Source organism: Chiloscyllium punctatum, chromosome 21, assembly GCF_047496795.1.
Source record: "Chiloscyllium punctatum isolate Juve2018m chromosome 21, sChiPun1.3, whole genome shotgun sequence".
Lineage (NCBI taxonomy): Eukaryota > Metazoa > Chordata > Chondrichthyes > Orectolobiformes > Hemiscylliidae > Chiloscyllium > Chiloscyllium punctatum.
Window position 1 is genome coordinate 21,272,600 of NC_092759.1, and position 13,186 is coordinate 21,285,785.

Here is a 13,186-nt window from a genome sequence, read left to right on the forward strand (position 1 = left end):
ATTACAAGGCGAGGTGAGCTTTTCTGGGTGTTTGGTTTTATTAACAAAGGGTGCATCATGTCGTAACACTGTGCACATCCCTCCACTTCACCTGATGAAGGAGCAGTGTTCTGAGAGCTTGTGATTTTGAATAAACCTTTTGGACTATAACCTGGTGTCGTGTGACTTCTGACTTTGTCACCGCAGTTCAACACCTGCACCTCCACATCAAGGCGTACAACCATTAAACAGTACATCACAGGAAGAGGTCACTTGGATCATTAAATCTGAGTTGATGGCCATCAAACACCAATCTGGGTAATCCCACTGTGTAAGAATTGAAACAAACTGGGAAATCAATGTAAAAACTGAAAGGGCTGCGTATGCTAGGAATCAAAAACAAAACCAGAAATTGCTGGAGAAGCTTAGCAGGCTGGACAGATCTTTTCCAGCAATTTCTGTTTTAGTTGGGAAATCAATGTCATAGAGTCATAGAGATATACAGCACGGAAACAGACCCTTCGGTCCAATTCGTCCATGCTGACCAGATATCCTAAATTAATCTAGGATGGCATGGTGGCTCAATGGTTAGTACTGCTGCCACACAGCGCCAGGGACCCAAGTTTGATTCCAGCCTTGGAGGACTGTCTGTGTGCAGTTTGCAAATTCTCCCCGAGTCTGCGTGGGTTTCCTCCGGGTGCTCCGGTTTTTCTTCCCACAGTCCAAAGATGTGCAGGTCAGGTGAACTGGCCACAGTGTTAGGTGCATTCGGGGAATGGGTCTGGGCAGGTTACTCTTCGGAGGGTTGGTGTGGATTGTTGGGCCGAAGGGCCTGTTTCCATAGTGTAGAGAAACTAATCTAATTGAGTCCCACTTGCCAGCATTTGGCCCATATTCCTCTTAACCCTTTCCCATTCTTGTATCCATCCAAATGCCTTTTAAATGTTGCAGTTGTACCAGCCTCCACCACATCCTCTGGCAGCTCATTCCATACACGTACCACCCTCTGGGTGAAAAAGTTGCCCCTTAGGTCTCTTTTATATCTTTCCCCTCTCACCCTAAACCAATTAGATACACTATTGGCTTGATGGTAGGAAGCAGAGGGTAATAGTGGAAGGATGCTGGTCCCACTGGAGGCCTGTGACTAGTGGAGTACCTCAGGGGTCGGTGCTGAGCCCATTGCTGTTTGTTATCAATGATTTGGATGAGAATGTATAAAGCATGATTGGTAAGTTTGCAGACGACACAAAAATAGGCGGGATCGTGGACAGTGAGGAAGGTTATCAGAGATTGCAGCAGGACATTGATCAGCTCGGGAAGTGGGCTGAAAAATAGCAAATGGAGTTTAATATAGATAAGTGTGAAGTCTTGCATTTTGGAAAGTTAAATCAAGTCAGGGGTTTCATGGTGAATGGTAGGGCCTTAAGGAGTGTAGTAGAACAGAGGGACCTTGGGTTCAGGTACATGGTTCTCTGAGAGTGGAGTCACAGGTAGACAGGGCAGTGAAGAAGGCTTTTGGCACACTGGCCTTCATCAGTCAGGGCACTGTGTATAGAAGTTGGGAAGTTATGTTGCAGTTGTACAGAACATTATTGAGGCCGCATTGGAGTATTGTGTTCAGTTTTGGTCACCTTGCTACTGGAAGGATGTAATTAAACTGGAAAGAGTACAGGAGAAATTTACAAGGATGTTGCCAGGACTCAACGGTCTGAGTTATAGGGAGAGGTTGGACAAGCTAGGACTTTTTTCTGAAGAGCGTAGGAGGCTGTGGGGTTATCTTATAGAAGTGTATAAGATCATGAGAGGCATGGACATGTTAAAAGCACTCAGTCTCTTTCCCAGGATTGAGGAATCGAGGACTAGAGGGCATCAGTTTATGGTTAGAGGGGAAAGAATAAAAGGGAACCTGAGGGGCAACCTTTTTTTTACCCAGAGGGTGGTACGCATATGGAATGAGCCAATGGATGTAGTTGAGGTCGGTACACTAACAACATTTAAAAGGTATTTGGACAAATACATGGATAGGAAAGAATTAGAAGGTTACGGGCCAAGTGCAGGGAAATGGGGTTAGCGTTCGTGAACATTTTGGTCAGCATGGACCAGTTTGGACCAAGGGGGTCTGTCTCTGTGCTGAATGACCTTTGGACTTGAACTTTGCCACCGGAGGGAACAGACCTTGTCTATTTACCCTATTCATGCCCCTCGTGAGTTTATAAACCTCTGTAAGGTCACCTCTCAGCCTCTGACGCTCCAGGAAGACCGTCCCAGCCTATTCAGCCTCTCCCTACAGTTCAAACCCTCCAACCCTGGCACCATCCTGGTAAATCTTTTCTGTACCCTTTCAAGTTTCACAACATCCTTCCTCTTGCAGGGCCACCAGAATTGCACGCAATATTCCAGAAGTGGCCAAACCAATGTCCTGTCCAGCTGCAACATGACATCCCAACTCCTGTACCCAACTCACTGCGCCTTCCCAGCCCAAAGGGCATGCATCCCCTTGTTCATCCACAGATTATCTGTCAGCAGGAAAGACTGTGGAAACCACACGGCAGGCTACCACGGTCTCCACAAGCTTATAAAGGAAGCATTAATCCTATTAGTATTTAGGCTGTCCTACCTGAGCAGACATGTTCACAGTCAGTATTGACCATTTCATGGGGTCAAGGGTCTGGAGTGCATTCTGACCAACAGAGGTCTTCCCTGTCCCAACTGGGCCCACAAGCAGCACTGGACACTGGTTGGCCACCAGACTGCTCACCAGAAAGTTGTATCGCACTGTATCCACTGTGGGCACGATGATTTTATAAAAGGGCATGCTGCAAGATGCAAAACATCACACAGAAACACTGATAAACATCCTCACGCTCCATTCAAATTTACTGGGGCATGAATCATTACATATTTCTACAACACCCAGAGAGACAGCCTCACTCTGGAGACTGGAGCTCCACATCCAGGCTGACCCTCTCAGCACTGAGTGTGTGCAGCATTGTTGAAGGGGATCACCCATTAAACCAAAGCCCTTTCTGATCCTCACTGACACCCATTCCAAAGAAGAACAGGGGTGTCCTGGAGCGAATATTCATCTTTCATCTGATATGATGAAACTGCGTCATCTGGACATTCTTATGGCACTGTCATGAGGATCTTACAATATGCACTTCTCAACCAGGCCAAAGAAGATCATTGCCATTGTCGGTGGGATCTTGCTGTGTGCAAAATAGCTGGGGCAATGATTTCAATGGCTAGAGTGTGATTGCACTTCACAGTGATTAACTAGAGACCAAACCATTCACAAGATACAAATGCAAACCCCTCGATCCTTGACTTACTTTCGAAAAGCCACTGAAAGCATTGCTTACTTGCTCGGATATCGCCATGACTTTGTCAGCTTTTCCTCAAAGGAGGTCCACACCTTGGTTTTTGGGTCTACGTAATATTCGTAGACAGTTTCCTGGACAAGGAAAGCAGATCCATCAGGAAAACATTCAGACAGCGGCCATCTAGCTACACGACATCGGGGTGACACAATTCAATACTGATCTGCCTCTGAGCTGACTGTCTGAAGTATCTCACACTGCAGGTCTGCCTCTGCTTCACCCCGGTTGTTTCAGCTGCCTGCTGCATTGTTCTCACTCTTACAGCCCTTCAGCCCATCCAGTCTGTGCTGGTGAAAAACAACCGCCTCACTATTCCAATCCCATTTCCCAGCTCCTGGCCCATTGCCTTTTCACTTTGGCATTGCAACTGCATGTGTAAAGCCTTCTTTACTCTGATGAGGGTTTCTGCCTCTAGTATCCTCACAGGGCAGTCAGTTCCATATATTCTTCACATTCTGGATGAAACTAATCTTCCACACATCTCCTCTGGATGCCTTGCCTCTTCCCTTAATTGTATACCCCCCGGTGCTTGATCCCTCCATCAAGGGGAAATACTTCTGTCTATGCCCTTCCTAATTTGATATTTCTTAATCATGAACACCCTCCCCCACTGCTGCAGTCTCCTCTGCTCCAGGGAAAATGACCCCATTCTGTCTGATCTCTCTTCATAACTGAAACTATCCATCCAGGGCAATGTCCTGGTAAATCTCCTCTCACCCCGCCCAGTGAAATCATACCGCTTTCAGAGTGTGGATTCCAGAACTGCACACATACTCCAGCTGTCTGCCTTGGATTATAAGGATGAGTATCCAGACATCCTTGTAATGACTATCTAAGGGACCAGTGTATATGGACACCGAGGTCCTGCTAATCCTCAGAGCTTCCCAGGGTCTGACTTATTATTGGCCTTGTTTGTCCTGCCCAAGTGCGTCACCTCCTACATTTCTGGATTGAATTCCATTTGCCAGTGAGCAGCCTGTCCAAATTCTCCTGCAATCTAAGGCCACCCTCTCTTGCAGTCTGTCCCTGCCTTGTCCTGGGGTTGAGGCAGTTGAACCCGAGTTCGGCTCACGACTCTGTGCCTAAAGGAAACCAGAAAGGACTCCCTAGCATTTCAAAGGTAAAGCTGGCCTTGCTTTTTTAACCGTTTCATCACTCTGCAGGGTTTTCTCGGCGAGGGGGTGGGGTTTACTCTGGAGGTGACCATCCCCTCATCGTTTTCTGGCCACGTTACACATTGCAAATATTCACGTTTGTGTCAGCCCTGTCCTATCCTTTCCAGCTGCCACTTTCCAAATGGCAGCAATGCACCCAGGCCCTAAACAAGTCACTGGAGCTTTCTCCAGCATCACAGCTGAAGATTCAGTGCTAGGCCAAGGCCACAAAGACCATGACAGCAGATTCCTGACCTTAGGAGAGTTACATAGCTCACCTTAGGTGCAGCATGTCTGCACTGAATGGGGAGCTTTTGCTGAGGAACCAAGTCTGATTACCTGAAGCAATGGGCATGTGTCTTGAAATATCGAGTGGTCACCATCTGGATTGGACTCCCTGACAGTGGGTTCACTGCAGAATTCAGCAGAGAATGGGATCATTATCTGAAGAGGGAGAAGAAACATTTGCAGGCCACTGGAAGAAGGCGGGTGGGTGACTCCTACAGAGATCCAGCACAGGAGTGACAGGCCAAATGGCTTTCTTCTGTGCTCTAACTATAGCATGGTTATGAATAGTCGCCTGAAATGGTAAAATCAACTTGGTGTCCCTTGATGTGCCAGTGCCTGTTCCCAAAAAGAAACTTTTTCCAGACTCAGAAACTCTTACATCATCTTTCCACCATCGTTTCTGTGGTAGCTGTTTGAAAGACCCAGACATTCTCACACACTTGCTGTTTCCTGACAATCCTGCAAATTCCGTCTTCTCTGGTATACATCTATTAGGAGAAAGTGAGGACTGCAGATGCTGGAGATCAGAGTCGAGAGTGTGGTGCTGGAAAATCACAGCAGGAGAATCAACGTTTCGGGCATAAGAACTTCATCTGGAAAATGTTGATTCTCCTGTTCCTCGGATGCTGCCTGACCAGCTGTGCATTTGCAGCACCACACTCTCAATTTTGGTAGAAATCTATTACCCCATACATTCAAACTCAAGGCCACTGCTGCTCGAACCCACATCCATACCATTGCTCCCACAGTAACACATCTTTCACTCTCTGTAAACCTACTGTAAATACATTCCATCTGAGGAAATAGCTCACCTTGCTCGGGAAGCTGCCATCCATCTCTCTCAAAAAGTTGTCCATCTTCTTCCTTCCTTCCTCATCCACAGCTGCACACACAGACCAGATCAGACTGAATACAAAGAACATCCCAATCATGTGCAGGTAGTTATCAGGATCAGCTGGGTTCACCTAGAAGAAGCATTGCGTAAAATGAGGGCATGACCACTGCAGGAGAAATCTTCAAACGGAGCCTCTGATAATGTAGCAGTACCTCAGCACGAATCATCTGACAACACAGCACTCCCTCTGTACATACCCTCTGACAATGCAGCACTCCCTCTGTACTAACCCTCTGACAATGCAGCACTCCCTCTGTACTAACCCTCTGAAAACACAGTACTCCCTCTGTTCGAACCCTCTGACAACACAGTACTCCCTCTGTACATACCCTCTGACAATGCAGCACTCCCTCTGTACTAACCCTCTGACAATGCAGCACTCCCTCTGTACTATCCCTCTGACAACACAGTACTCCCTCTGTACTAACCCTCTGACAATGCAGCACTCCCTCTGTACTAACCCTCTGACAATGCAGCACTCCCTCTGTACATACCCTCTGACAATGCAGCACTCCCTCTGCACTAACCCTCTGACAACACAGTACACCCTCTGTACTAACCCTCTGACAACACAGTACTCCCTCTGTACATACCCTCTGACAATGCAGCACTCCCTCTGTACTAACCCTCTGACAATGCAGCACTCCCTCTGTACTAACCCTCTGATAACACAGCAATCCCTCTGTACTAACCCTCTGAAAACACAGTACTCCCTCTGTTCGAACCCTCTGACAACACAGTACTCCCTCTGTACATACCCTCTGACAATGCAGCACTCCCTCTGTACTAACCCTCTGACAATGCAGCACTCCCTCTGTACTATCCCTCTGACAACACAGTACTCCCTCTGTACTAACCCTCTGACAACACAGTACTCCCTCTGTTCGAACCCTCTGACAACACAGTACTCCCTCTGTACATACCCTCTGACAATGCAGCACTCCCTCTGTACTAACCCTCTGACAACACAGTACTCCCCCTGTACATACCCTCTGACAACACAGCACTCCCTCTGTACTAACCCTCTGACAACACAGCACTCCCTCTGTACTAACCCTCTGACAATGCAGCACTCCCTCTGTACTAACCCTCTGACAACACAGCACTCCCTCTGCACTAACCCTCTGACAACACAGTACTCCCTCTGTTCGAACCCTCTGACAATGCAGCACTCCCTCTGTACTAACCCTCTGACAATGCAGCACTCCCTCTGTACATACCCTCTGACAATGCAGCACTCCCTCTGTACTAACCCTCTGACAATGCAGCACTCCCTCTGTACTAACCCTCTGACAATGCAGCACTCCCTCTGTACGAACCCTCTGACAACACAGCACTCCCTCTGTACTAACCCTCTGACAATGCAGCACTCCCTCTGTACTAACCCTCTGAAAACACAGTACTCCCTCTGTACTAACCCTCTGACAATGCAGCACTCCCTCTGTACTAACCGTCTGACAATGCAGCACTCCCTCTGTACTAACCCTGTGACAACACAGCACTCCCTCTGTACTAACCCTCTGAAAACACAGCACTCCCTCTGTACTAACCCTCTGACAATGCAGCACTCCCTCTGACAATGCAGCACTCCCGCTGTACTAACCCTCTGACAATGCAGCACTCCCTCTGCACTAACCCTCTGATAATGCAGCACTCCCTCTGTACTAACCCTCTGACAACACAGCACTCCCTCTGTACTAACCCTCTGACAATGCAGCACTCCCGCTGTACTAACCCTCTGACAATGCAGCACTCCCTCTGTACTAACCCTCTGACAATGCAGCACTCCCTCTGTACTAACCCTCTGAAAACACACCACTCCCTCTGTACTAACCCTCTGACAACGCAGCACTCCCTCTGTACTAACCCTCTGACAATGCAGCACTCCCTCTGTACAAACCCTCTGACAATACAGTACTCCCTCTGTTCGAACCCTCTGACAATGCAGCACTCCCTCTGTACTAACCCTCTGACAACACAGTACTCCCTCTGTACGAACCCTCTGACAATGCAGCACTCCCTCTGTACTAACCCTCTGACAATGCAGCACTCCCTCTGTACTAACCCTCTGATAAGGCAGCACGCCCTCTGTACTAACCCTCTGACAATGCAGCACTCCCTCTGTACTAACCCTGTGACAACACAGCACTCCCTCTGTACTAACCCTCTGACAACACAGTACTCCCTCTGTACTAACCCTCTGACAATGCAGCACTCCCTCTGTACTAACCCTCTGACAATGCAGCACTCCCTCTGTACTAACCCTCTGAAAACACAGTACTCCCTCTGTACTAACCCTCTGACAATGCAGCACTCCCTCTGTACTAACCCTCTGACAATGCAGCACTCCCTCTGTACATACCCTCTGACAATGCAGCACTCCCTCTGTACTAACCCTCTGACAATGCAGCACTCCCTCTGTACTAACCCTCTGACAATGCAGCACTCCCTCTGTACTAACCCTCTGACAATGCAGCACTCCCTCTGTACTAACCCTCTGACAATGCAGCACTCCCTCTGTACTAACCCTCTGACAACACAGTACTCCCTCTGTACTAACCCTCTGACAATGCAGCACTCCCTCTGTACTAACCCTCTGACAACACAGCACTCCCTCTGTACTAACCCTCTGACAACGCAGCACTCCCTCTGTACTAACCCTCTGAAAACACAGTACTCCCTCTGTACTAACCCTCTGACAATGCAGCAATCCCTCTGTACTAACCCTCTGACAATACAGCACTCCCTCTGTACTAACCCTCTGAAAACACAGTACTCCCTCTGTACTAACCCTCTGACAACACAGCACTCCCTCTGTACTAACCCTCTGACAACGCAGCACTCCCTCTGTACTAACCCTCTGAAAACACAGTACTCCCTCTGTACTAACCCTCTGACGATGCAGCACTCCCTCTGTACTAACCCTCTGACAATGCAGCACTCCCTCTGTACTAACCCTCTGACAACACAGTACTCCCACTGTACTAACCCTCTGACAATGCAGCACTCCCTCTGTACATACCCTCTGACAACACAGCACTCCCTCTATACTAACCCTCTGACAACACAGCACTCCCTCTGTACTAACCCTCTGACAATGCAGCACTCCCTCTGTACTAACCCTCTGACAATGCAGCACTCCCTCTGTACTAACCCTCTGACAACACAGCACTCCCTCTGTACTAACCCTCTGACAACACAGTACTCCCTCTGTACTAACCCTCTGACAACACAGTACTCCCTCTGTACATACCCTCTGACAACACAGCACTCCCTCTGTACTAACCCTCTGACAATGCAGCACTCCCTCTATACTAACCCTCTGACAACACAGTACTCCCTCTGTACTAACCCTCTGACAACGCAGCACTCCCTCTGTACTAACCCTCTGACAACACAGCACTCCCTCTGTACTAACCCTCTGACAACACAGTACTCCCTCTGTACTAACCCTCTGACAATGCAGCACTCCCTCTGTACTAACCCTCTGACAACACAGTACTCCCTCTATACTAACCCTCTGACAACACAGTACTCCCTCTGTGCTAACCCTCTGACAATGCAGCACTCCCTCTGTACTAACCCTCTGACAACACAGTACTCCCTCTGTACTAACCCTCTGATAATGCAGCACTCCCTCTGTACTAACCCTCTGACAATGCAGCACTCGCTCTATACTAACCCTCTGACAACACAGTACTCCCTCTGTACTAACCCTCTGACAACGCAGCACTCCCTCTGTACTAACCCTCTGACAACACAGCACTCCCTCTGTACTAACCCTCTGACAACACAGTACTCCCTCTGTACTAACCCTCTGACAACACAGCACTCCCTCTGCACTAACCCTCTGACAATGCAGCACTCCCTCTGTACTAACCCTCTGACAATGCAGCACTCCCTCTGTACTAACCCTCTGACAATGCAGCACTCCCTCTGTACTAACCCTCTGACAACACAGTACTCCCTCTGTACTAACCCTGTGACAACACAGCACTCCCTCTGTACTAACCCTCTGACAATGCAGCACTCCCTCTGTACTAACCCTCTGATAAGGCAGCACGCCCTCTGTACTAACCCTCTGACAACACAGCACTCCCTCTGTACTAACCCTCTGACAATGCAGCACTCCCTCTGTACTAACCCTCTGAAAACACAGTACTCCCTCTGTACTAACCCTCTGACAATGCAGCACTCCCTCTGTACTAACCGTCTGACAATGCAGCACTCCCTCTGTACTAACCCTGTGACAACACAGCACTCCCTCTGTACTAACCCTCTGAAAACACAGCACTCCCTCTGTACTAACCCTCTGACAATGCAGCACTCCCTCTGACAATGCAGCACTCCCGCTGTACTAACCCTCTGACAATGCAGCACTCCCTCTGCACTAACCCTCTGATAATGCAGCACTCCCTCTGTACTAACCCTCTGACAACACAGCACTCCCTCTGTACTAACCCTCTGACAATGCAGCACTCCCGCTGTACTAACCCTCTGACAATGCAGCACTCCCTCTGTACTAACCCTCTGACAATGCAGCACTCCCTCTGTACTAACCCTCTGAAAACACACCACTCCCTCTGTACTAACCCTCTGACAACGCAGCACTCCCTCTGTACTAACCCTCTGACAATGCAGCACTCCCTCTGTACAAACCCTCTGACAATACAGTACTCCCTCTGTTCGAACCCTCTGACAATGCAGCACTCCCTCTGTACTAACCCTCTGACAACACAGTACTCCCTCTGTACGAACCCTCTGACAATGCAGCACTCCCTCTGTACTAACCCTCTGACAATGCAGCACTCCCTCTGTACTAACCCTCTGATAAGGCAGCACGCCCTCTGTACTAACCCTCTGACAATGCAGCACTCCCTCTGTACTAACCCTGTGACAACACAGCACTCCCTCTGTACTAACCCTCTGACAACACAGTACTCCCTCTGTACTAACCCTCTGACAATGCAGCACTCCCTCTGTACTAACCCTCTGACAATGCAGCACTCCCTCTGTACTAACCCTCTGAAAACACAGTACTCCCTCTGTACTAACCCTCTGACAATGCAGCACTCCCTCTGTACTAACCCTCTGACAATGCAGCACTCCCTCTGTACATACCCTCTGACAATGCAGCACTCCCTCTGTACTAACCCTCTGACAATGCAGCACTCCCTCTGTACTAACCCTCTGACAATGCAGCACTCCCTCTGTACTAACCCTCTGACAATGCAGCACTCCCTCTGTACTAACCCTCTGACAATGCAGCACTCCCTCTGTACTAACCCTCTGACAACACAGTACTCCCTCTGTACTAACCCTCTGACAATGCAGCACTCCCTCTGTACTAACCCTCTGACAACACAGCACTCCCTCTGTACTAACCCTCTGACAACGCAGCACTCCCTCTGTACTAACCCTCTGAAAACACAGTACTCCCTCTGTACTAACCCTCTGACAATGCAGCAATCCCTCTGTACTAACCCTCTGACAATACAGCACTCCCTCTGTACTAACCCTCTGAAAACACAGTACTCCCTCTGTACTAACCCTCTGACAACACAGCACTCCCTCTGTACTAACCCTCTGACAACGCAGCACTCCCTCTGTACTAACCCTCTGAAAACACAGTACTCCCTCTGTACTAACCCTCTGACGATGCAGCACTCCCTCTGTACTAACCCTCTGACAATGCAGCACTCCCTCTGTACTAACCCTCTGACAACACAGTACTCCCACTGTACTAACCCTCTGACAATGCAGCACTCCCTCTGTACATACCCTCTGACAACACAGCACTCCCTCTATACTAACCCTCTGACAACACAGCACTCCCTCTGTACTAACCCTCTGACAATGCAGCACTCCCTCTGTACTAACCCTCTGACAATGCAGCACTCCCTCTGTACTAACCCTCTGACAACACAGCACTCCCTCTGTACTAACCCTCTGACAACACAGTACTCCCTCTGTACTAACCCTCTGACAACACAGTACTCCCTCTGTACATACCCTCTGACAACACAGCACTCCCTCTGTACTAACCCTCTGACAATGCAGCACTCCCTCTATACTAACCCTCTGACAACACAGTACTCCCTCTGTACTAACCCTCTGACAACGCAGCACTCCCTCTGTACTAACCCTCTGACAACACAGCACTCCCTCTGTACTAACCCTCTGACAACACAGTACTCCCTCTGTACTAACCCTCTGACAATGCAGCACTCCCTCTGTACTAACCCTCTGACAACACAGTACTCCCTCTATACTAACCCTCTGACAACACAGTACTCCCTCTGTGCTAACCCTCTGACAATGCAGCACTCCCTCTGTACTAACCCTCTGACAACACAGTACTCCCTCTGTACTAACCCTCTGATAATGCAGCACTCCCTCTGTACTAACCCTCTGACAATGCAGCACTCGCTCTATACTAACCCTCTGACAACACAGTACTCCCTCTGTACTAACCCTCTGACAACGCAGCACTCCCTCTGTACTAACCCTCTGACAACACAGCACTCCCTCTGTACTAACCCTCTGACAACACAGTACTCCCTCTGTACTAACCCTCTGACAACACAGCACTCCCTCTGCACTAACCCTCTGACAATGCAGCACTCCCTCTGTACTAACCCTCTGACAATGCAGCACTCCCTCTGTACTAACCCTCTGACAATGCAGCACTCCCTCTGTACTAACCCTCTGACAACACAGTACTCCCTCTGTACTAACCCTCTGACAACACAGCACTCCCTCTGTACGAACCCTCTGACAACACAGCACTCCCTCTGTACATACCCTCTGACAATGCAGCACTCCCCCTGTACTAACCCTCTGACAATGCAGCACTCCCTCTGTACGAACCCTCTAACAACACAGCACTCCCTCTGTACTAACCCTCTGACAACACAGTACTCCCTCTGTACTAACCCTCTGACAACACAGTACTCCCTCTGTACATACCCTCTGACAATGCAGCACTCCCTCTGTACTAACCCTCTGACAACACAGTACTCCCTCTGTACTAACCCTCTGACAACACAGCACTCCCTCTGTACTAACCCTCTGACAATGCAGCACTCCCTCTGTACGAACCCTCTGACAACACAGTACTCCCTCTGTACTAACCCTCTGACAACACAGTACTCCCTCTGTACTAACCCTCTGACAACACAGCACTCCCTCTGTACTAACCCTCTGACAATGCAGCACTCCCTCTGTACTAACCCTCTGACAACACAGTACTCCCTCTGTACTAACCCTCTGACAATGCAGCACTCCCTCTGTACTAACCCTCTGACAACACAGTACTCCCTCTGTACTAATCCTCTGACAATGCAGCACTCCCTCTGTACTAACCCTCTGACAACACAGCACTCCCTCTGTACTAACCCTCTGACAATGCAGCACTCCCTCTGTACTAACCCTCTAACAATGCAGCACTCCCTCTGTACTAACCCTCTGACAACACAGTACTCCCTCTG

At 49.1% G+C, this 13,186-nt stretch overlaps 1 protein-coding gene across 1 annotated transcript in view; it reads right to left on the reverse strand.

Moving 5' to 3' along the window:
• dnah2 (dynein, axonemal, heavy chain 2) overlaps nt 1-13,186 on the reverse strand; it is a 330,858-nt gene that overhangs the window by 139,506 nt on the left and 178,166 nt on the right. The window contains exons 47-49 of the mRNA XM_072591365.1: nt 5,614-5,766; nt 3,342-3,433; nt 2,597-2,795 (exon numbers count right to left, since the gene is read on the reverse strand). Of these exons, the coding sequence (XP_072447466.1) occupies nt 2,597-2,795; nt 3,342-3,433; nt 5,614-5,766 (444 nt within the window). The remainder of the gene's footprint in view (nt 1-2,596; nt 2,796-3,341; nt 3,434-5,613; nt 5,767-13,186) is intronic.